The sequence below is a fragment of the Pempheris klunzingeri genome, chromosome 15 (assembly GCF_042242105.1).
Source record: "Pempheris klunzingeri isolate RE-2024b chromosome 15, fPemKlu1.hap1, whole genome shotgun sequence".
Classification (NCBI taxonomy): Eukaryota; Metazoa; Chordata; class Actinopteri; order Acropomatiformes; family Pempheridae; genus Pempheris; species Pempheris klunzingeri.
This window is the reverse complement of record NC_092026.1, coordinates 21095522-21119284: the sequence shown is the minus strand read 5'-3', so window position 1 is coordinate 21119284 and position 23763 is coordinate 21095522. Positions and strand designations below refer to the sequence as shown.

General features: G+C 41.4%; 3 protein-coding genes across 3 annotated transcripts in view; 1 reads left to right on the top strand and 2 right to left on the bottom strand.

The window, feature by feature from the left end:
• Positions 1-8629, bottom strand: part of LOC139214872 (microtubule cross-linking factor 1) — a 63131-nt gene extending 54502 nt beyond the window's left edge. The window contains exons 1-3 of the mRNA XM_070845811.1: positions 7811-8629; positions 4374-4598; positions 3520-3678 (exon numbers count right to left, since the gene is read on the bottom strand). Of these exons, the coding sequence (XP_070701912.1) occupies positions 3520-3678; positions 4374-4598; positions 7811-8629 (1203 nt within the window). The remainder of the gene's footprint in view (positions 1-3519; positions 3679-4373; positions 4599-7810) is intronic.
• Positions 8630-9621: 992 nt separating this feature from the next.
• Positions 9622-17966, bottom strand: rab12 (RAB12, member RAS oncogene family). The gene is made up of 6 exons (XM_070845388.1): positions 17581-17966; positions 16368-16428; positions 13414-13552; positions 12982-13071; positions 12444-12548; positions 9622-11844 (listed from the first exon to the last, which is right to left on the bottom strand). The coding sequence occupies exons 1-6, from the start codon at positions 17804-17806 to the stop codon at positions 11737-11739; spliced, it is 729 nt and encodes a 242-aa protein (XP_070701489.1). The 5' UTR covers positions 17807-17966; the 3' UTR covers positions 9622-11736.
• Positions 17967-19459: 1493 nt separating this feature from the next.
• napgb (N-ethylmaleimide-sensitive factor attachment protein, gamma b) lies at positions 19460-23561 on the top strand. Its single transcript, XM_070844774.1, has 12 exons — positions 19460-19608; positions 19902-19969; positions 20066-20150; positions 20240-20257; positions 20349-20379; positions 20481-20590; positions 20753-20819; positions 20927-20997; positions 21329-21407; positions 22043-22122; positions 22273-22402; positions 23016-23561. The coding sequence occupies exons 1-12, from the start codon at positions 19553-19555 to the stop codon at positions 23154-23156; spliced, it is 936 nt and encodes a 311-aa protein (XP_070700875.1). The 5' UTR covers positions 19460-19552; the 3' UTR covers positions 23157-23561.
• Positions 23562-23763: the final 202 nt, after the last annotated feature.

Here is a 23763-nt window from a genome sequence, read left to right as displayed (position 1 = left end):
AGGCATTCCTGTGTTGCACCTTTGTAGTGGTGAAACACAGCAACAAAATACTTGAGGTAAGAGCAACTCCTGGAGAAACCCTTGATTACTATTTTTACATTCTACCAATACTCTGATTAGGACACAAGTGTTAGTTAAGGTTTCAGATGTTTAGAGGATGACAACATCCCAGGTGGACAAACTGTGTTACCTTTGGACAGAGCCTGTCTGGCTGGTTCCCTCCACTCATGATGCTAAGCTAGGCTAACTAGCTGCTAGAGATAGGGCAGCAACAAACTCAATCTATTGCAAAACATCACATTGGGCTCTTTGAAAGAAAATGAATCAAAGGAAAAATACATTAATAATGAAATAATCATTAGCTGCAACCCTACTGTCCATGCAAATGTGAGTTTTGGTTTATTTTTCAAGGGTTTCTGCCTCCACTCCAATACAATGGAGGTGAATAGAATTGTATTTGTGGCAACTACACAAAAAATGGCATTGAAAACCATCAATAATAATGTGAATTTCCAGAAACAAAGTCCTAGTTACTGAAAAATCCTCAGACCTAGTACTTTTTATTCTACTTTATACTACAGAAATAGTCCCTGTGAAAGCTGTCTGAACAGGTAGATATGATGAGAAGTCGATGAGAAAATATTTTATGTAGTTTCTAGTCTAGTCTAGTCTCCTCAAAGGAAATACAGAATATATACTGCATATGTTGTGAGCGCTGGAAAAATGAAGGTACTCCATCCAAATTAATGAAATTACACCTACACTAGAGAGGAGTGTGGTGTTTATATGGGTTAGCACAGTGAAATACTCCTACGCCTCCAATGCAGGGGGGGGGGGGCTCCAAAATGTGTCATAAAATACAGTATCTGGAATTTGTCTTTTTTTTTTGTTGTGTGCTGTCGTCTGCTGATCTGGTGTCAAGTCAATCTGTATGTCAACAAATCTGACAAGAGACATAAGTGATGAGGAGCAGCTCAGCACAAAGGATTATCATTTTGCCATAATGAAAAATGAACTTATCACAGGAGACAGAGAGCACCTAATAAATCACCTGATGCTCCTGTTATGCACGTTGACATTTCATTAGTTCCATTTCATTACACAGTGGGCCTTTCTTCAAATGTCATAGGAATGAAAAATCTCTCAACCAATCGCTGCTCTCCTTCACGCTGACCACACGGAAGCAGCAGCGGTTATTTGCTCCTCCGGCCAATACTGTAACAACAGAGGGTCCTGTCAGGCAGCCCTCCTAAATTGTTTAATATCAGGTCTGGAAGCTGCGGTCGTATCGCAGGCAGACAGAGGCCTACAGCCATCTGATTACAGCCATTCTCTGCCACTCTGCCTCTTTGTCTTTTTCTCTCCCCCTCTCCCCTCCCATCAGAGTGAACTGAGGCTGTTTTATAACAGGCCTTCTTGTTGGATTAATCCATGCAGGGGTGCCAATCTCTGGGCCAGAGTCACACTGTGTATCCTCTGATAGCAGAGAACGGGCACAGGGACAGGAGGAGATGAGCTTTAAAGGCCAGAGACGACAACAGGGAACTGAGGTCAGCTGCCCTTTTACAACTGTGGTGAGAGAGTTTGACGGGAAAAGTAGCTGATGAAGCATGTTTTTACTCTAAAACTATGTTTCCTCTTAAATTTAGTGACAAAACAACTGCAAAAGACCACTTCAAACACAACATGGAAAAAGACAGGTGCATAAGTAAAACTAGTGAAAAACTAGTGTGGAGGATATTCTGCTTTTCAGAAAATGTGTTACATTACACCTGGGTCATAATTTACACGGTCTAATTAAAGTAGAGCAGCAGAGGAACATCCATTCAATCCAGCTGAACAACATTCTTATCAGTAAAGCTTGCTCCTCCTCTTTCCTCCGTCACTGAGATTTATCTCTGACTGAGCATCCCCACAGCAGAGGGCACATCCTTATATCAATTCATTTAAATTCATCCCTTAACAAAATGTTTGTAAACTCTCTTATCTCCCCATGCTATCAACAATAAAAAGAATAAGTGGGCTACCCACTGTGCTTTATGAATTTCATGGGAATTTAATACTTTCAAAATGTGTACATGGTGATTAACTACAGGAGAAATCCCAGACAAAAAACTGCGGATGCAAGACGCAACAACATGAAAATATCGGGGTGCTGCATTATAAACGCACGTCTCTGGTACAAGGATGGGGGGGCGGGGGAGACGTGCCGTCACGTGATGTCGAAGTGCAGATCCAGAGACGGCTTGTGTTTTTCTGGGACAAACCTCAGGGGAGCACAAAAAAAAAAAAAATCTGCAATCATTTGAAGCAGCCTCTCTCCCACTCCCTCGCCTGCTTCTCTGTGTGCAAGAGAGTCTGTGTCATCCTGTCTTCCTGTGTACCGCCGTGCTGCTCGGAATTAAGGGTCTGGAGCCACCACCAATGCTACAACTGGTGTGCAAAATGAAAAAAAATTGGAGTTTGCATTTGCTGCATAAGCACATCCAGACTAGACATGGATTTTCTGTCTTGGCCCGAGCACATGCGGCTCAGTCAGGTGCTAAGTTGCCTTTTAAAACAACAATGGTGCAAACACAGATAGTTAAGGTCATAAACTGCTTCAGAATATAGATTTGCAGCCTATTTGAAGAGCAGGCTGAGGTCTGTGCACTGTGGCGCAAGCTGGGAATCAAACCAGCAGCACACGTGACGACAGCAGAAGATAAACAGTGTCATGCAGTTGTCAAAAGAAAACCACGTCTCCTTACTGACTGGTCTGGTATTAGCCTACTTTCTCTTTGTTGCCAGGCGCAATGCTGTTGTCAAAATCGATTAGTCTAAGCAGCTGAACGCAAGCAGCACTGAGAATAGCCTCCGCTCATCTTGTTACCTGTGAGAAGGCCTTACTTCACTGCTGCCAAAACAAATACTCTCCCCACTGAGCAACCTCAGAGTAACAATGACACAAACGTTCATAGACAAAAGTCTGAATTCTAGAGCTGCAGTGGTAAAATGGGGGGCAAATACCATCAGTACCTCATGATAAATGTATTCAGGATTATCATGCTAGCTGAATTAATGTCAAATGTTCACATTGTTGTGTTGAGAATTACATGCATGTAGATTAAAATTGCTCAGATAGGCTGCGCATCATCGCACATAGCAATAATTTTGAATGGGCTGTCAAGGAGCTGTTCAGTGACTGATGAAATGAATTCACTGCAGTGACTGTGCTGATCAGGCCGGTGATCTGAAATAGCATCACATTAACTGAGATTTCAGGAGGTTAAGAGACCACGACACTGACTAGCATCTCCTAGTTGGCTGGAGATTCATTCACCACTGAACCCAAGCAGATTTCAAAGCTTATGTTATGTCAATGTATATCTGAGGGTAATGTTTGTTTCTGCAGGTGTAATAAAACAATTCACATCTGGTGAGATTAAAAAAAAAAAAAACAGCTTTGTGTGCATGAAAGCAAATGTTTTCCCATGACCTGCACCATATCAAAAAGCATCTCCGTTATTATCCTCTCACCTCTTTGCTCCTCTCCAGCTCGTTGTGCAGCGCCTGTTTGGAAATCTCCACCTCGATGATCTTTTGCCTGAGCAGCTCGTTCTCATCCTCTGCTCTGCTGCGCTTGTCCTCCACACTCTCCAGCTCGTTGTGCAAACGCACCGACACGTCTTTGGCCACCTGTCATCACAGAGACGGATATGTTCAAGAACAAACGTACACTGTTTAGTTCCAAAAGATAACGCAAACTGATCCCATGAATATTTTAGAGTAGGTGCCTTTAACGCACACAATTCACCATTTACATATTCATAGATGGGCTCACATCTAAACACACATATATACAGGCCAAGGTTAGGTCAGTGTATCAAGCAGATATCTATGTTAAAAAAATCACTAAAACAAACATCCATAGCTGATTTGACGCTTACGTTAAAACAGCGTAGTACTGAAATGATTAGTCAAGAAGTGTAAATTGAATATTTGGGCTCTGGGCTCTAGGGATAAATAAAAAAAATTTAAAAACCTTAAACAGATTAATTGATAATGATAATAATTACTAGTTGCACCCCTAAAACAGAATAAAAAAGTATGTCCACACTTTATTTATTGATTACATTTTCCTGTTGGAATTACTGCAAATCCATTATTCCCTTAATGGAGTCCAGCTGTTTCCCATGGTTTTCCCAGCAGTGACAGTTCTGTGGGTCACTACTTTACTTCATTAGTGTGGGTTCAGTGGAGAGTTTTGATGTATTTAATATCCTCATAACCTAATAAACACTGAATAAAAGAACAAATAACTTGGCAGTGGGGACTGGTCAAACCCCGAAACAAAGACACACACAACCATACAGACAGTGACGCCAACAGACCTTCAAGTCCTGCTCCAGACCACGGAGCAGCTCTCCGTCCACGTGGCCCGTCTGGGCGACCCGCAGGCTCTTCTGCTCGGCCTTTCGCAGGCGATATTGCAGGATGCGACAGTTCTTGTTGGATCGGTCCAGTTCCCTCCGCAGCTCCTGCAGCTGGTAGACCTCCTCCTCCAGGTAGCTGTCTCGCATCTCCTCCATCTCGGCCCGCAGCTCGTCCACTTCATCCTGACAGAAGCACAGAGGAACACATCGACTGAGCCAGTAATTTCTTTATTTTACACACCAATGAAAAGCCAAGGGTGGGGTGGGGTGTTGCAGCTCCAAAATCTTTGTATTTGTGAAGCATCTTTAGTATAAAAAGGTTTTGTGCACCTTTGTGGCCCAATAGGCTATGTTTATGAAGTTGTGACACACAAACAACAGGCTGATGATATTGATATTTATAGAGTTTAACCAGATACGAGTTGAAAGGAGTAAAGGTTTTCCTGAGGGTGGCATTAGAGAAAAGGATCAACGTCAAAAGGGATCAAAGGATAGAAAGTAATCTGAGTGTTGTGCTAAATTACGATATTTTAGTGCTCTCTGTCCATTCCTGTGTATGTCTGTGTGTCTTTATACTTGTTTATTCATCATGCATGTTATTATGAGGTTGGCTGCAGAGGAATACTAATGGAGTGTTCAAACTGTTCAGGTTCATTAGATTTAAGTATTTCCTCTGTACAAGCAGAAAGTTCAGCTTGAGGTTTGCCCTGAGAAGAAAGGTCAGGGGGTCGGCCATTTTTTGGCCTTTATTGACTTTACAGCTCCACAGAAAACAGGAGTGAACAGATTCGGATGGCTATACCAGGTGTGTGTGAACCACTCCGCCACTGACATAACTTTTATTTCTCTTTATGTTTATTAAATCTAAAGTTGCTCAAACACTGATAAACTGCATCAATAATAGCAGAGTGACTATGAACAGTGTTAACATTTTCGGTGTTTTTGGACATAAGCGTATTTTACAAAGAAGATGTAATATAATATACCTCTGTAGATTATACTAATACTTTTATATGATTACATATGAGTTCCACCAATGCAAGTACTCTTACTGCTGATTATGTAACATTACTAGCTGGCTCTAAGCATCTTATCTCTTTGGATGCATTCATATTACACATCTCCTACTGAAATGAACCAACTCGGCCCTGAATAGAGGGGAAAGGAGGAGGGTTTATCTGTATGTTAGTTTGTTTAGTAACCTCGGGGGTAAAAGTTTGCCTCCATCCTGAGGCAGCAGTTGGCTCAGTAGATTTCCCCTGGGATGGATAATCCAACGGTTTGACTGACACCTGATGTGAAGACAATGGGATGCTGAAGGGGGTGTGGGGAAGAGAGTGTCAATTAATGAAAACTAAATCTATCCTCATTTGGAAAAGCACAGGGCCCATTGTTATCTGAGGAGGGCCCTGGAGGAAGGAGCTAATGACCTCGCACAGGGTTCGGCCCGATCGATGGCCAGGTTAAAAGCTGAGCCAGAGGCAGAACAGCATGCTGGGAGGACGTGGGGGATATTTAAAGACAGCATTTACTGAGCCATCACCAGTACTTTGTCGTGTCTTTAAGGGTGTGAGATGTGGATATCTTTAGTGAGCAGCTGTTGTAATTAATTAGAAAATGAATATTTGTGCTCCTGGAGTCCTAGTTCATTTATAGCAGGACGTAGGCAGGACCGCAACCGACGATTATTCTCTCAATTAATTGATCCTTTAGTCGAGGACATTGTGGGAAAATGTGCTCGTCACAATTTCTTACGAGCCAACAGACGTCCTCGTGTAGGTTGTTTCTACAGTCCGACAGCCCAAATCTCAAAGATAATCAGTTTGCTGATAATCAAAAGTAGCAAATCCTCATATTCGAGAAGCTGCACTGAAACGTTTGATTAATCGTATCGGAATATATGTTATAAAACCAGTTAAAATGCCACAATCACAGGCTCCCAGTTCTGAGTGTGACATATTAAAATGTTTTGTTTCGTTCAACCAACACACCAAAACCCAAAGTAATTCAATTTACAATGACATTAAATAAAGTGAAGCTTAAAATCTTTTCATTTGAGAAGCTGGCGGCAAATGTTCCACATTTTTGCTTGAACAGGCGTAAGTTTTCTGTAAATGTGAGTTGCAGCACCAAAAATCAGTGTCTTGATGTTTTTGTGCTGTTGGCGCCACTATTCAGACCCAATGACACAGAGTGACATTCCCTTCATGACGTTTTCACAGATTACCCCCATTTCTACCTCCATTAAAAAATGAGGGGCTTCAAAAATGAACATGGTAAACATGTTCTTCCCATGAGCCATAGCGGTGATGGGGATTCCCAGTCATTTTGGAGCATGGGGGAGGGGGGGAGGTAGAGTAGTTCACCCCAAAGTCCCAGCTGGCAGACTGACAGCCGGGCTGAGGGCGTTTGAACCCAACACACATGGGACATCTGACTGTTATCAAGTCCTGTGGGATAAAGCCATTACAGCCAGAGCCAGTAAAGCTGATTAACTCTCTTGTGTTTCAAGCGAGCCAGAGGGAGAGACACAGACATGCGTGATCAAGTTTGAAATAATACTCAGAGTAACATGCAAATAAACCTACCTAAAAAAAAAAAAACTGCAAGAGTGTTTGCCGCATTATCTGTTTGCCTCCCCTCCCCAACTTATGGGGATAGCCTACTTAAAGAAGGGGGGAGGGGGATCCTGCTTGATGTCTCCCAGCACAACCATCATCATCATCATCATGCAAAAGGTAAAACACGAGGATGAAATGTTGGCAAACAAAACACTGATTAAAAGACTCATTTCATCCAAGAGTACAATCTGTTCACATCATAGCATGATGTGACTCTCTGATCCCCAGATGCAACAGCAGGGGGAACAACATTTTGAGTTTTTCTGTCAAAATAGACTCAGGTGACTTGACAGCGACAATATAGAAAACAACTGAAAGTCTAAGGACGCAGCAGGGTGAAGCCACTATCTATAAAACTCCCATCAATAAAGGTCAAATCCGCAGGGAAGCCCAGGAAGGTTAAAAAAGACAACATGATGGATGGAGAGCTGACAGCAGGACTTCACAGGGTGACAGCTGGGCTCACAGGAAAATCCTTTTCATTATAATAATTTATACATTCAAATGATGCTTTCAATTAGTGAGCAGGTGGAAGCTGCTCAAGGACACTTAAAAACAAGTGATGCTGAGGTTTGGACCCTAGACGGTCCTGTGCAGAGGGTCCTCTTTGGGAATCAGCTGCTTCTCGACCAGAGAATAAAAAAAGAGCCTGCAAAAAATTGTGCTTTTTTTTTTTTTTTTTTTTTAAATGTAAACTTTGATGTGATGTGTTTGTTCAGATCTTATGAAGAGTAGCCACGTTTGTCTGCGCTGTAACTTGTTGGGATCACATACCTTGAGGTAGTCATTTTCAGATCTCAGGTCTTCAACCTCCCGCAGCAGGTCCTCCTCGCTTACATCCTTGGTGCCTGGCAGTCTGAATTGTGCGCTTGTTGAGGGTTTCTCCTGCTTGTGTTTCTCTCCGTGCGCCCCCGGAGCGAGCTGAGCCTGAGACATGCTTCCCTTGGTGGCGGAAGCCTCGGTTGTGCGCAACGGAGCAGCAGCAGCCGCAGCCGGATTATCGCCTACCAGCTGATCCCGGTCACTGGAGCCGGTACCGGACTCAGCGTCGCTACTAGCGGCCGCTGCCAGCCGCTGCTCGTCCGACAGCGGCTCGGACGGACAGTCTGACAGGTCTGAGCTGCTGTCGGTCTGGCTGACCCGGCCGAGAGGCGCTCCGGTCGGCACCCGGATCGGGGACCCATGGCTGAGAGGGCCAGGGGACCCCGGGGCTAGTTTCCCCTTCTTGCCTTTGGCAAAGACCGGGCTGCCGGTGCTGTCCGGTTTGACGCTGGCTGCTGCATGCTGGGGCACCTTTGTGGGCTTTTTCGCAGCAGAGGACCTGGTGTTACTTTTTGCCGTGGCTGGTTTCTCTTTCGCACCGGGTGTGTTGCGCCTGGAGCTGCGGTTCGGATGAGCCAAGGGCAGTGAGGCAGGCTGCTGCTGCTTGGTGAGTTTGGGGGATTTTGGTACGATGGCAGGTGGTTTTGTGGAGCGGGAGTGCACATCCTTGAGGAAAGGTCTGGCCGGGGAAGGCGCTCGGTTCAGTCTCTTCTTCTCCAACTGGTGGTTCTGCGGTTTGGTGTCGCTGCCAGAGCCATTGGAGCTCTCCATTATACACCGACACCGGCAGCAGGAGGGCGATGAAGGAAACGATCAATCCACAACACCGCGGAAAATCTCTGACATGCGACAGCAGAAAAGCAGCCAGGTTTCTCTACCTTCTTCCTTGTCGGGCTGGGGATGCGCATCCTGCGTTGTGCTGGATCTTTTACTCCATCTCGTCTGCATTCACCAGGTTGTCATTGTAGTCCCCTCTGCCTGTAGCCCCTTTGGAGGAAACGCCGCAATAAAAAAAGGGATTACTGGGACGGGTGGGATGACAGACAGGTTGCATCTGCAGAAAAGGCTCGTAAGGGCTCAAGTTGGGAGGAAAAGGAGTCAGTCGGAGTCGCATCAGCCCTCTTCTCCTTCTGCAGACCGGGTCTCCATCCCTCTGTCACAACGGGCTGTGAGAGTTGGGGCCCCCGTGTCTCGTACCCCTTCCCACTCCTTCCTATCTGACATGTAAGATCTGCAATCGCTGCGGTGTGAGGCTCGACGCCCGTGATTTTCTGCGGGGCGCATGCGCTGCTGCCTCACAAGCGCCCAAGCACACCCCTTGTTTTCTCTGGGACCAGGTCTGACACGCTTTGGTGCGCATGCCCTAATGACACACACACACACACACACACACGCACACACACAATTGGCTGCTGAACACCTTCTTACGAGGTGCAGCTATGGCTCCAGTTCACACCAATACTCACCAGAGGAAAATCTCATCCCTCTAGATCAGATCCTCAAATGGTTTTAACCCCAAGACAACAATTTGAAATGACTGATGTGTTCTATGAAGTAAAAACATCACTTCAACAGCATATTGAGCCTCCGAAGAGAAAGAAATGTCATTGAATCTGAGCAAATAGTCATTCTGGTGGTCCTGGAGTCACACTGTAAAGTCAAGAACACAATCTGGTAATAAATATAGATATCTTTAATTGCATTTCATTAGTTCAAGAATGCCACAAGTTATAAATACCACAAATCTGCTTTAAACATGCCAAAACTTTTCAAAGACTTATGACAGGTTTAATACAAAGTACAGTCTTCCATCTTAAAGGATACACATTTTCAAATAAAAGCATTCTTTAAATGTAAATTTAAAATACTGCGTATACTAAGGCTTGGATATTAAAACAAAGACCACAGGGTTAGTGCCAAATATGATAAGTCAGCGGGGGGGGCAACAAATGAAAGATTGATTTAAAAAAAAAAAAAAAAAACATTATTGAAAGAAGTGTAGTGATAAAATTGCAAGTTGCAGATAATTCGTAAGCCCACATTGCTTGCTGGCAGATGATCTTATGTGCTTAGATGTCAGTGGCTTGTTTTGTTGGCCAAGGTCTCACATTTTCAACATTTTTTCATTTGGAAAAAAAAAATTAAACTATTAATTTGTTAGAATGCATAATGTGCCATTTAAGCCCATAAAAGCTTGACTTTAACATAAAACATCATCAAAAATAACATTAACAAACAGCGTGTCAGTTTCAGTAATTTTAAATCAGGTCCTTTGAACGGGCTTGTCCTTCCTCATGCTCAGACTTTAACTTTATTTGTCATGTAAAAACAAAACGGAAACACTCACAGTGCTACATCGCTAATATTGCATCAATTTAACAAAAAAGACGGAAGAATTGAGTGATTATTGATGTCTATGAACACAGGAGGGCTTAACATGCAAAGCCTAGTATTTTTGAAAATGTGCAAGTAATGTGATATCGCTAAATTGCCAAATCAAAAATTCAAAACTGCTGCCTTCCTCTAGAAAACCACAAACATCTCCTCAAGCAGGATTTTTATGTAGCCGTTTCTTTCTTTCTTTGTTATTAAACTCTAAGCAAATCAAATCTGCAATAAAAGCCTGTCAAAATTAGCAGTTACGAGCTGATCAGAGTTTCCTGAGTCATCCAAATACTAAACAAACCTTCCTGCACTTTCCCCCCAAAAAGGGAAACTCAAACATTCTTCACTACGCTGTATCTGAATTCAGAGGAAAAAAACATCAAAACAAAACACTTTGTAATATTAGTAACACAACCAAAACAAAGGCTAAAACCATGTGTGTGTGCAGTAGCTACTTAATGTCACTATTCCCTCTAAAAAGCCAGCAACACATATGGAGAATGCCCCTGCGAAAACACCAATCCCTCAAAGACTACATTACCCATCTCTCCTTGCATCTCCGTCCCACTTCAGCGAGGTGCGGAAGAGTTCAGAGCGGCCACTGCCGAGGCACCTTTGCTCTTCACGAGCGCTAAGCTACAAGTCGTTATGTTTCAAAGATGGATTGTAGTGCAAAAACATTACAGTTTATACAAATGTGAACTGAGCTGTTCCAGCTACTTTAATACCTTAAGGCAAAGGAATACAAACGGTTATGATCACCACCACGCAGCCACCTACTGCTGGCCATAAAAATCTGCACCTTGTCCAGTCATTACAGCAACACACCTTATGTACATCATGTGCTTTTGTTTACCTCAAGTCAACTCGTCGCTTGGTAATAATACCTATTAATAAGAATATAAAACTACTGTACCTGGACCCAGAGTTTAAACTAAGCTGAAAAGATGAGATATTGTTATCCCTTTTCTGTAAGCTAGATGATACGGAGATAACAGACAGTCGGGGCAACTCAGACAAAGTCAAACTTAGTGTACAGTGTGTGTGATTACTATTTTTTTTTTTTTTAAGAAAACAGGAAGAAACCAAGCTGTAAGGCCCTCAATAACCCCCTCCTTGTAAATGTGCAACTGCTACCAGAGGGCTCTCTACCTCGAAGGCACCTGCGGGCCACAGCTAGCCTAACAGTCCGAGGAATGAGGTAGTCTGGGTCAAGTGTAGACAGAAGGGTGGTAGAAGTGGGTGATTCACAAGGCCTAAGTGTTAGTGTAGTACATGTCATAGTGTACAGTTACAAAAATGGAGGAAAGAAACATGGGAAGATAATACTGGTTGTTAAAGGAGTCCATGCATCTTACATCAGCAGCCAATTCCAAACTGCTGCTGTTTGCTGCCCCTTGGTGGCCAGATTGGTACTCTGCATGTGTGAACTACAAGTGTGTGTGTATGTGTGTGTGTGTGTGTGTGTGTGCGACGGGGGACCACTCTGCCTCTCAGCAACAGCGCATGCGGGGAGGCGGCAACTCCGGAGGCACTTCCGGTTCAGGCTGCAGGGACAGGACACTGTTGGAAAGCTCCTTGTTAGGAACCTCCAGGGGCATCTGTTGCATCAGGAAGGAAGGGCAGGGGAGAAAACGCAGGGTTACTGCACTGAATCTTTAGGCAGGGTGCCTTAATTTAGCATCCACGTGACTTGTTGAGTGCAACAGCAAAATAATCCTCGATTAGTTGTCTTGAACCCAAGCTTTAAGGCGCAAAATAATCACAGCACCTGAATATATGACCAAAAATACTTGTACAAAGTGTTGAATTTAGTGGGGTTAAGTCAGTATCGCATCAACTTGTCACTTGGATATAATAACACAACTGCACTTTAGACAGTCTTGGTTTTCCCTTCCCATTCATTTCAATGAAACACATTCACTTCCAGCCCTGTCCTGCCAGTTTTTAACCCCATCATGACTCAATTTTACTGCACCTCCACAGACAAAATACCAGGAAGGTGCCGCTGTTCACAAAACCCCAGTCAATAAACCAGTCAGCCAAGATTATCATACATGTATCAGTATCAGCACAAGTGACAAGAAGCTGCAGCACAGAAATGCCAAAGGTATGTTTACGTTCACACCATTACAAAGTTTGTAAACCAGGAAGTACTTAAACGTTTTAGCGTTAGAGGCTCTACAAATAACACACCAACCTTGCTGAGGATGTCATCCACAAGCTTCAGGAAGATCTCGTCAACATTGAAATTATCCTTGGCACTAGCTTCGCAGAAACGCATTCCACTTATTCGAGAGGCAAACTACAACACAAACAGGATAAAATTAGCTCAGTGTCAACAAAAACAACTGAATCTTTCCATAGGAGCAGAAATTAAGCTGAACAACACATCACAGACACCCTCCCCTCTGGGTTTAATGGAATATTTGAATAAGCATGAGGCTACTCTACACATAATGTCAGTTTCTGGAGGAAGGTACCAGTGTTATCAGTGTGTCTTTGAAGCACACAAAGTCCATGTTCAAATCCAGCGCTATATTGAAATGAGAGAAAAGTTAGTTTTTACTATTAAGTATCTCTTTTACATTTCCCTGCTACAGTTTGTGACTGAACTTTCAAGATATTCTGTTCACAAAACAAACTTTTCTATATTTCAATGTCGTTTCAATGTTTAGAAACCAAAGACGTGGTTTTGTGATGTGATGGTGAATGGGAACATTGTTCAGTGAACGCACCCTCTCTCCTTGCTGTCTGGAGATGATGCGATCAGTCTCACAGTCCAGCTTGTTCCCGACCAGGAGAAGCTCTGCTTCCTCTGAGGCGTACTGACACAAAACAGACAGCAAAGAGGATACACATCAGGACATCATCAGCCTCCCATTTCATACAAATTAAACCAGATTACAGTAATGAAATCTGCTCAGCGTACTGTCCCCATGAAAAGTGGTGCAACTTCACAAGAAAAACTAGACATTTTCTTACATACGAGTTTGTTTTATGCTGTGTGGCACGTTACAACGAATTATTTTGGGAACTTAAAAGTTAAATTCTGGTTTCTGCCTATAGAGCTAGAGTGAAAAGACTATGAGGACACCATTTGCTTCACTCTTTTAATCAAATTCTGCACAGTGCAATGAAATCTTTTTTGCCTCAGAACTCCTGCTTACCTTGTCTATCATTTTCATCCATTTGGGCAGGTCGTCAAAGGTCTCCTGCTTTGTGATGTCGTACACGAGCACTATTCCCTTGGCACTTCTGTAGTAGGCTGATGTGATGCTGTTGAACCTCTCCTGGCCAGCAGTGTCCCTGGATGAAATAAATGAAACGCAATATAATTAAATGCCTGTGCAGCCACAGAGGGATCACCAGGACTTCTTGGAATAACACACAGCTCATTGACTGATTTGATAAAATATTTGGATTGATTTTCATTCATTAGATATGACTGAGACTAACCAGCCAATGTTTAAAAAACTTAAACTAAAACAGGCAGAGGAGGAAGAATCAGTGACACGTTATGATCAATTCAATGTCATAAATCAATGATATGATTACATTTGTTAGTTAGTATAAAAAAACTGAATCGCTCTGTGTGGGCTAAATCTGGTATCAAAATTGTCTTCTGGTATCTCGCTAAAAATAAACATCTGAAGAGCTTTGTTCCACAGTGGCAAATCTGCAATCTGAGGAAAGATAAAATCCCCTTACATTTCTGAAATTATTGTTAACTCTACAACCTGTTTCGCATTCACAAGCAGCATATAAACAACTACAATAGGAGTCCTTCATAAGTGGAGGCAGCTTTAGGTAATGGCAAACATTACAATAAAATACAGTTGTGATGATGTAAAATACGTCTTCAGATGAGAAGTTATAATTTCTAAAAATACTGCCCATTAATAAGCACTTTAAAATGTCCTTATAGCCTCTTAAAACTTGCTACAGTGCTGTAACTGCAATTCATTTACTTAATTTTAGGTATTCAATTTCATTTTGTCTGAATTTTAATTTAATCTGTTTTGTTGAGTTTTATTGCTTATAGTTTTCAATGTTATTCTGTTCTTCTTTGACTATGTAAGGCACTTTGAACTGCCTTTGTGTTTGAAATGTGTCATAAAAAAAGCTGCCTTTACCTATAACCACAACATTTTAAGTTACAAACCAATTGTTGAATGTTTTTATGCTGCTAAAAGGTTAAGTGTTAGTGCTAACTAAAAATGAAAGTTTTAGCCTTTTCTAAAGCATCAATAAGGAGTTCAGACACTTGAAATTAGATTTAGTCAACCTAAATATATCGCATTTCGAAAATATACTCTTCATTCTAAAAGCATAAAAGATATTTTAAAATGGATGTGTGCATTAATTTTAGATCATGTTGTGATTCAGCTGAGTCTGGGTTAGCAGCATGATCAGCAGTTTGAGCTCCATTCACAGTGCAGTGTTACTGTACCTTCAGCCAGTTAGTCTCTCCCTGTTCCCCATGTGAGTCACAGTCAGGCTTATGAGCAGAAGAGCGGACAGAGACACAGCAGCACAATGGCAGGGTTAGGTAAGGTCAGCGTGGCAATGATGGAGCTTGATGTGAGCAGTTCGACATGAGAGACGAGACACGGCGAGGACTGTCAGCCTGAACAGACGGGTCGAGGACGGGCAGAGGAATGAGGGCAAAACTGGGTCGCGGTAAAGGGTGGATGTGTTGTAAAGATGGTAGGGTGGATGGGGTGTTAGTGAACAGGACAAATGCGTTACTGAAATAAACAATAGGTTTCCCACATTTTAGCCCAGCAATGTCACACACAATCAGCGCAGTCATATACTTTCCTGTAAACTGTAATTCGTGGCATGTTACTCACTTTGTCAATGGTTGGACAGAAACACTAGATGTTTTCAAAATGTAATTAAGGCCTAGTTAAAGTCACAAGACACAAGTAGAAGCATGACAAAATCAAACCACTTAAACAACATCCTCCCTGTCACTGGTGGTCAATTTGAGCAATTACACTGGTGGTTCAAGACTTCTGAATCACTGCCCACATCTCTGATTTTTACAAAAAATCAAATAGTGTAATAGAATAATAAAGAGAAACAAAAACGTAAGTTCAGTCTGAATATCAAGCTACAGTAACAGTGTAGGTCTCCTGTGGCCTGCTGCCATAAAACTGACTATTCATCAACATCTATCAAAGTATCAAAGGTATAACTAAACTGGATGGTGGGGGATATGTACCTTCTAGTACTATAGTGAGACGATTTTCAGAGAAATCAAATCACTACTACTTATTAATACTTTAAAAAGAACCTGTGAATGGTGCTAATCTTGGACTAAAACAATTAATTCTGCTGGTGTGCCAGAGATTAGTGCAGAGGGAGAAAAAGCAGAGAAGAGATTTCCAGAGACTTCGGAAAAGAGTGGTTGCCTTTAGTGTACAGTGCGGATCCCAGCAAATATTCAAATTTGGGTATGGACACATATGCTCATGGTTATGCTGACCTTTAATTTCTCCTGTAACTGCCAGCATGGAGCTTCGTCAGGAGGCCTATAGAGAAGTTTGCGCTGCCTTAGCTAACCTCAAGCAGATACTGGTGCATCAACAAGGATGTAACCCCTCAGTGAATTCCCACTCACAAACAAGTTCCACTGCTGGGGTTTGAACAAGGTCACTGCAATGCTTGGCTTAACTTTAAAACATTTAACTGTATTTGACTCAAAGAACAGTTAAACCTTAAAAGCAGGGGAGGGATCAGGAGTGGGATTTGACGATCTGTGTAAAAGTATTCATTTTTAATTACTTGTAAGTCATTACAACAAAGACAAAGATACTGATGTGACCTAGAATAAAGTCATTGCCAACTGTAGACATCAACATGGTGAGTATCATCATGTATGATCTGCAGGTCATGTATGACTTTTGGCAATCCGAAAAATACAATGCCAACATTTTTAGACAATCTTATTTGCACATGCATTAACTGCTGTACAAACCTGAGCTGTGCCCAGTGGGCCACCAGTAGTTTTGTCAGAGCAGCCTACGGGGTGATGTTTGCAGGGTGATAGGACAAACACAGGAAATGCACCATGCAGAGGAAAAAAGGAACTGGAGACCTCTGTCCAGTTACTCACCATATCTGTAGTCTGATCTTCTTCCCCCTCAGCTCCACTGTCTTGATTTTGAAGTCAACTCCTGTGAGGGGAATAAGAAAAGCATGTGAGGACAAGTACAAGTAACAGCATTTCCCCATGTTGCTTAGGCTTTACATGGGTATGATAGCACTCCCCTTCTTTGCCATAAAGGGTTATGTTTGTTTAAATAATATTCTAATTTAATAGGAGGTTTCCTTTAATGACAACTGCAACATGATGAATACAGCAGTCATATCAGTGTCGTATTTTTAAAATATGTGCACAAGCATAGTGATCTTCAGTGATAACAATGCAATAAAGAGCTTAGAAAACATTTCCAGTCAGCCTTAAGAAACTATCAAACTATCTCCACCGTGGTCTCTGTGATCAAATCAACACAATATTAGTGACGAGCTGTATCACAGGAATGACAGGGGCCAAAATGGAGCTATGCCACAGCAGCTGCTTGTGTTTGTGACTATTTTGGGATTGGACTACGCACCGTGGCTCACTGTTGTGCGGATCACAGGACTGTTTACCCAATTACACACACAGATGGTTTCATGTATTTCGTGCTGGCAGCCATGGCGCCATTTGGCACAGGGTACTCTTATTGTCAATAAAATACCACTGACCACTCAGTTAAAGACATTATGTGATTTTATCGAGAAATATATAAAGTGTCAGGTTAAGCAGAAATATGGAAACTTGCTGTTCGTGGCTGGCACTCGATGGGACAAGACTATACCCTGATGTAAATAAACACAAGGTCACCATTAGTAAATTGAGTAAATTAATTAGTGGATTGCAGCAGATTTTTAGTGGATTGCAGCAGATCCATGCTATTCAGGTAGTGAGTTACAAGTTAAAATCTCTCCTTCAGACAGCCTAAAAATTATACAACCACTAAAAACACAATTCCAAGCCTCACACGTGTTTTGTCTTTTACTAGATTGTGACACAGTCTAATAGCTGAGACAGTTTTGTTAGCTAGAACAGTGTTGTTGCTGCCGTTAGCTTAAGTTAGCCAGCTACAGCCAGTAGTATGACATCCGTTCAGTCCCACTACACAATAAAACAAGAGACAATAGGTGTAAAACGTCCAGGCTGTGGTAGTTTGGGTCTCTGTCCTCCAGTAAGTAGACAGAGCCCGGCTACATGCTGTCAATAAAAAGTTGACAAAAACAAGTCCGTGAACGCCTCCTGTCCTCACCTACGGTCGACTTGCAAGCTTCGCAGAAAGTGTCGTCGGTAAATCTCTCCATGAGGCTGGTTTTACCAACACCGCGGGAGCCAATGATGATAATCTGAAGTTTAAAATCAGCGGGTCTCGGGGGCATCTTCCTGCGGCGCGACTGGGCACCCAGAGCGGGGGATGAGTTCGCGGAGCCCCCGCTGCCACCGGCGGCCCTCCGCGGTATGTCATACCTCGGATCCATCAGTAACTCCACATTTGTAATTGCAACACAAAACAGACAAAGGCGCCTAAAGAGTTATACAACCGAAATAGTGCGCTATTTCCAACTTTCTTTTGTCTCTGTGGAAGTTTGTGAAAGTTTATGACTCGCCGACAGTTGTTGTTGTTCAGCCATTAGAGACCGGAGCCGTCATGACGTCAGTAACCACATTACAGCGCACTTCCGCTTCCGGTGCTCTCTGTAATTGTCTCCTTATATATATCTTTTAAAGATATAGATTAGTAGTTTTCAATTAATTTAAAATTAATGAGCAAAGATGAGCCATTAAGGACAACACAACCCAGACAATACATCAGATTCAGATTCATACAATTATTTATTCATACTATTCATACTATACTTTATTTGTCTCCAAGGGGCAATTGATTCGTAGCTCTCCCAGTGCACACAACAGACAACCAATATATTACTAATGAAGACAAGGAAAGCTTATTAAGGACAATGGACAACAGGAGGGACAAGTCACAATAAGTTACAATAAAAACCTAAAAAATACATTCTAAATAAATTCTAATCTTGGCGCACACTTTGACTTCATTATTCAGACTGTTTGGTAGACTACTACAAGTCTTACTCTGAAGTCCCACTACTTCTGTATAATGAGTGTAGATGGTAGATGAAGAGGTTTGCTGTGTGGTAGTTTCTGGTCATTTATTTAAGAATTATGCAACATGTGAGCACTAACAGAAAAAAAAGAAGGTTTGAAATTAGATTTTGATACATGAGCCCCCTTCAAGACAGGGCTTCGAGATCGGCTCACAAAGGAGGACCAACATAACTTAAGGTTCAAGATTAATTTATTGGTCATTTTACAACACAGGGCTGCACAAACCAAATACAAGTTGTAATCCCTTTATGCTACACAAGAAAACCAAGTCACATATTCATGGCAGTTGCTATTGTGTGATTTAGTGTTACATGTTCCTAAAATATTATCAATTCAATTATTTCACACTACTTGGAGGTTTTAGGTCCCCTCTAGCAGTTGCCCACTTTGTCTTGAACCCGTGTAAAAATTCTGTCACATAGTGAATAAACAAAATGGGTCAGTAAGTTTTATTTATATAGCCTAAAATCACACATCACAGTTATTATCTATTCTAAATGTATAGTTCGTGACTTGGAGTAATTCCTTTATCTTTCTCCATATTTTCTATTTTTATGTATTTCTTTATTTTCTACCTATTATATTTACTGATGCACCAATAAAGTCAAATTCCTTGTGTGTGAAACTTGATTCTCCTTTTTCTATCAAAAAGGCTCAGATTCCCGCTGCTCTTGTGTGTGTATATATAATCATAACATGACTGTACAACCTGTTTACATCATATGTATACACTCAAGCCCATCACAGTTGTATTATATGTTATGTTATATATTACATAATATATATGATATTCCTATATATATATTTTTTTTATATAGCCTGTCTTTTAGTGCACACTTGGAGGGCGCCTGAGTTCAGAAATGTCATTGCCACTACATTGTAGTTGTTGAATACAAATTAATTAGATAGAAAAAGACTTGAAATCGCAGTTTTTCGCTGCTTCGCATTCGGGCTGTGTTTTGTCCTCCGCAGCACCCGTAGCCTGCGACATTGGAGGAGGAGTTCCTGTTAATCCAAACCGATCCAAACATCGACGAAGCAACATCCACAGCAATTTACCAACAACTACTAGGTGACACCTCGTCGAATTAATTAACAGTATGGCAGCCCAGAAGATAAATGAAGCTCATGAGCACATAGCTAAAGCTGAAAAATGGTGAGTTACGATAAAATGTGTCGTTTATTTCCTGCTCAGGTAGCAGCAGTTTGCTTGTTGGCTAGCTAACCTGTAAAGGCCACTGTGGCATTTTTTTTTTAGTTGTGCGACATGATTTGACACTATGTTTTGTATCGTCACTTCATTAGCGGTGGATTTAATGGGCAATAAATGATCCACAGTGTTGTCTTTTTTATCTTTGTTATTGTTAATTCATTAATCGTGAAGCTGGTTTTGCTTGTTTCAGCCTTTCATAATTGCAATAATGTGCAATATCATGGCTTTTTTTTCAGTTTAAAGACAAGTCTGACAAAGTGGAAGCCTGATTATGACAGTGCTGCGTCAGAATATGCCAAAGCAGGTGATCTAAATCAATATTATACCTGTAATATGAAGTAATACTTAACAGAATTCCCACATTTTTACTGCAGACTAACTGTTTATGTCCTGCTTTCAGCTGTGTGCTTCAAGAATGCGAAGCAGTATGAGCAAGCAAAAGATGCTTACCTGAAGGAAGCTGAGTATCACACAGAAAACAAGGCGTATCCTCTCTGTTCTCTGTCCAGACTGGCATGACATGACACTGCTGTTGTTTGACTCTGTTTTGTAATTTCCTTAACTTGTCCTACAGGCTTTTTCATGCTGCAAAGTAAGTATATCGTATTATAAACCCACTATTAAGTCAGAAGCAAACAGAATAAAAACCCTTGTTTTATTTCAACTCTCTTCCTTTTCCTCAGGGCTATTGAACAAGCAGGTATGATGATGAAGGTGAGTACACCCACCGTTTAAATGCTGAACTCATTAACAGGTAGATGTGGGAAATATGTCTGCAGCAGATGCACGACTTTGCTGTGTTTGCATTGCAACAGGAGCAAAAGAAGATGCCAGAGGCCATTCAGTACATAGAGAAAGCCTGCATGATGTACATGGAGAATGGGACACCTGACACTGCTGCCATGGCTCTGGACCGGGCTGGAAAGTAAGAATTTCACCTCATTTTTTCTACTCATTAACTCATTAACTCAGTAACTATTAGTTCCAATGAAAATCCCTCCTGTACTTATGCAATGTCAAATTTGCTCAGGGACCCAAAAGGATGACATTTCTATAATCTAAAACCTTTTTCCTCTATTACTCTCAGACTGATTGAGCCTATAAACCTAGAGAAAGCTGTGGACCTGTATCAGAAGGCAGCTGGTGTGTTTGAGGTGAAATTGAGCTTCCAACAAAAACTGAAAGAATGAATTATTTAACTGATAGTGATTGTGCATTTTATTTCTTTTCACTTGAACACATACATGTTCTCTGTCTGTAGAACGAGGACCGCCTGCGCCAGGCAGTTGAACTGCTGGGAAAAGCCTCCAGACTTTTGGTCAGGTTAAAAAGGTAGGGGACATTGACACTAAACTATGGTTGAAGCTGCTTAAGCAAATGCTGCTATAGGAAGCTAAGAAGCAAATTAAAATAGCAGATCAGAAAACTCAATTATATCTTTCCCATAGATAAAGGCATTCAAGCATATGTTTTGATGCATTTGCCACTTGACTCGAAGATTTTTCTACTCCAGTCAGTAATAACACATTCACATATTTAAATTAAAATCACTCGTCATTGTAACAACAACCCCAAAGCTGTTCTTTGTATCTCTATAAATAATGTTAAACTACAGTACCTGCTCTTCACCATTCCTCACTCTGTTCTTGTCTTTTTAAACCAGGTTGGATGAAGCAGCAGTCGCTCTGCAGAAAGAGAAGAACATGTACAAAGAGATCGAGAACTTCCCCATGTGTTTCAAGGTGGGTGACTCTGTTGTTTTTATGTCATTACATTTTTTATCAGAATCAGAATTACTTTAATGATCCCCAGGGGGAAATTGCTTTTTGTTACACACAGCTCCAAAAGAATAAGAATACACTTCAAACACAAAGTAAAATATAAATATATATATATATATATATATATATATATATATATATAAATATAATCACAAATAAACAGCTCATCAGTATACTACAGCACAGAACTGTTGTTTCTAACTAAAGCAAATTGTTTCTAAACTAAACAAATTGAATATATTTCAGAATCAGAAATACTTTCCCTGGGGGGGAAATTTGGATATTTGTTGGTATATGTTACTTTTATGGAGCTCTGTTGCTTGTAATTCATTATTGGTTTAATCTCTTCAAGGGGAATCATTAAAATAGTAAAAACAAAAAATGAGCAGCAGGTTGGAGTATTGAAGAGGCACATGGGTCCAAATCGTTTTGTTTCAAGTGTCATTGAGCAAGACACAGAGTCCCTACCACATGTTAAAGGACTGTTGTGTCGCTACCCTCGACCTTCTTTGAATAAAAACTCATCGAAATAGAGTAAAACATTATTTCTTCTGTGCATATTAATAACATGTTGGTCTCTGCTTTTCATTCTTTAGAAAACAACTGCTCAAGTGCTGATTCATCTTCACAGAGGGGACTACGTAGCAGCTGATAAATGTGTCAGAGAAAGCTACAGGTATGTTTTATCTCATTCTGTCATTTCTGTGATCTGTGGCCGACTGGAACTACACGGGCACCACTTTGACTTGACCTCACGTTCACGGTGCAACACTGGTGCCACTTAAACTGAGGATCATTACATGAAGTGCTGCTTGATCTCCACCAGCCTGCCCGGCTACAGTGGAAGCGAAGATTGTGTTGCCATGGAGACGCTACTGCAGGGCTACGACGAGCAGGACGAGGACCAGGTCTACCGCGTGTGCAACTCACCTCTACTAAAGTACATGGACAATGATGTGAGTAGGACTTAACAAACTGTGTTTTACTCTTTTGGCTTCACATTGATGATGCACTAAAGTTTAATATGCTGTATGACTTTATGCATTTTATTTAAAGCCGTTATAATATTATACTATTTTTTGTGGAGTGCAAAAGTAACCTCAAGTTAATGCCATTAACAATATTTTATTAGGTTTCATTCTGTATTTGTTTTTCAGCTCCAAGCACCATCCCGGCACAATTACCATTACAGAGGGACGTGTGATATGAAATATTCAATGCGTTCTGTAATTTAGGTCATCATTCCGGACAGCATTTTAACTGTGGTGAAATTACAGGAAAAAGCCAAAAAGTGAATACCATCCTAACAACAGCACATTTGATGAGCTCTTATGGGGTTTTGCTCCCCTGATGGCTTGATTTCTTTTCCATTGTTGCATTGTTTCCCAAATAGGCTTGTATGTGTTGCTGTGAGCATATTTTCTACTATTAGATTAGCATAAGACTTTTTGACTTACTTAAACAAAAAGGAAGAGGAAGAGATTGAGACAGAACAACCCCATCACGTTTTGATTCAAATCTTTACAATCTGAGATCTGATGATGGATTTTATTCCCCGGTGTTTCACAGTACGCCAAGCTGGCCATTTCCCTGAGGGTACCTGGAGGGGGAGGAAAGAAGAAGAAGGCTGCTGCTGCTCCACAAGGAGGCGCTAGCGGGGCACCAGCTGGCGCAGAGGAGGAGGATGACTACGAGGGAGGGCTGTGTTAGCCCTCAGCCTGCTTAGTGCCGACTCTACCCACCTGCTGCTCCACTACAACACCTTCCATGAACGAGTTAAAAACCTTAACAAACCCTTTTTGCTCTGAAGCCCAGATGTGTGGCTGTTTGATATCTATTGTGCAAAAAAATAAGAATTAAGCCAATTTAAAAAAAAAAAACCAGCAGTTACAGTTGGTGTTGCAGAAGAGTCGGCCTGAGTTTAAGCAGCCTTTTAATTTGTGTTTCTTTGAGGTGGATCCTCAGTGTAATGAAAAATCAGTGGTCAATAATGTATGAAAGCCTGTTGTATGTAAATGTTGCATTATTTCTGGTCTCTGTGAAGCTGTACATTTTGCTGTTATTGTTTGTGATTAAAGATTGATAGAGGTATATTAAAATCAGCAACACTCTGAATATAGCTAATGGGTTGATCAGTATATAGCTGTTTATTTGTACAGAGGTATTTATTCAGTATTCATGGCTCTGGCCAGTTGAAAATATTACTGGAACAATATGCAATCAGTTTGTTAATGCATGTTTGGAATGATGCAATAGTAAATCAAAATAATCCAAGCTATGAATTTATGATTATTTGTGATTCAAAATTGATTGGCAC

Excerpts from the sequence above, each read along its gene's own strand:
- rab12 (XM_070845388.1), bottom strand. The coding sequence starts at position 17,806 with ATGGATCCGAGGTATGACATACCGCGGAGGGCCGCCGGTGGCAGCGGG. Across the intron at positions 16,429-17,580 it reads AGCTTGCAAGTCGACCGTAG|GAGTTGACTTCAAAATCAAG; the intron begins GTGAGGACAGGA and ends TTCCCCTCACAG. Across the intron at positions 11,845-12,443 it reads TGGATGACATCCTCAGCAAG|ATGCCCCTGGAGGTTCCTAA; the intron begins GTTGGTGTGTTA and ends CTGATGCAACAG.
- napgb (XM_070844774.1), top strand. The coding sequence starts at position 19,553 with ATGGCAGCCCAGAAGATAAATGAAGCTCATGAGCACATAGCTAAAGCT. Across the intron at positions 20,380-20,480 it reads AAGCAGGTATGATGATGAAG|GAGCAAAAGAAGATGCCAGA; the intron begins GTGAGTACACCC and ends GCATTGCAACAG. Across the intron at positions 22,123-22,272 it reads TGTGTCAGAGAAAGCTACAG|CCTGCCCGGCTACAGTGGAA; the intron begins GTATGTTTTATC and ends GATCTCCACCAG.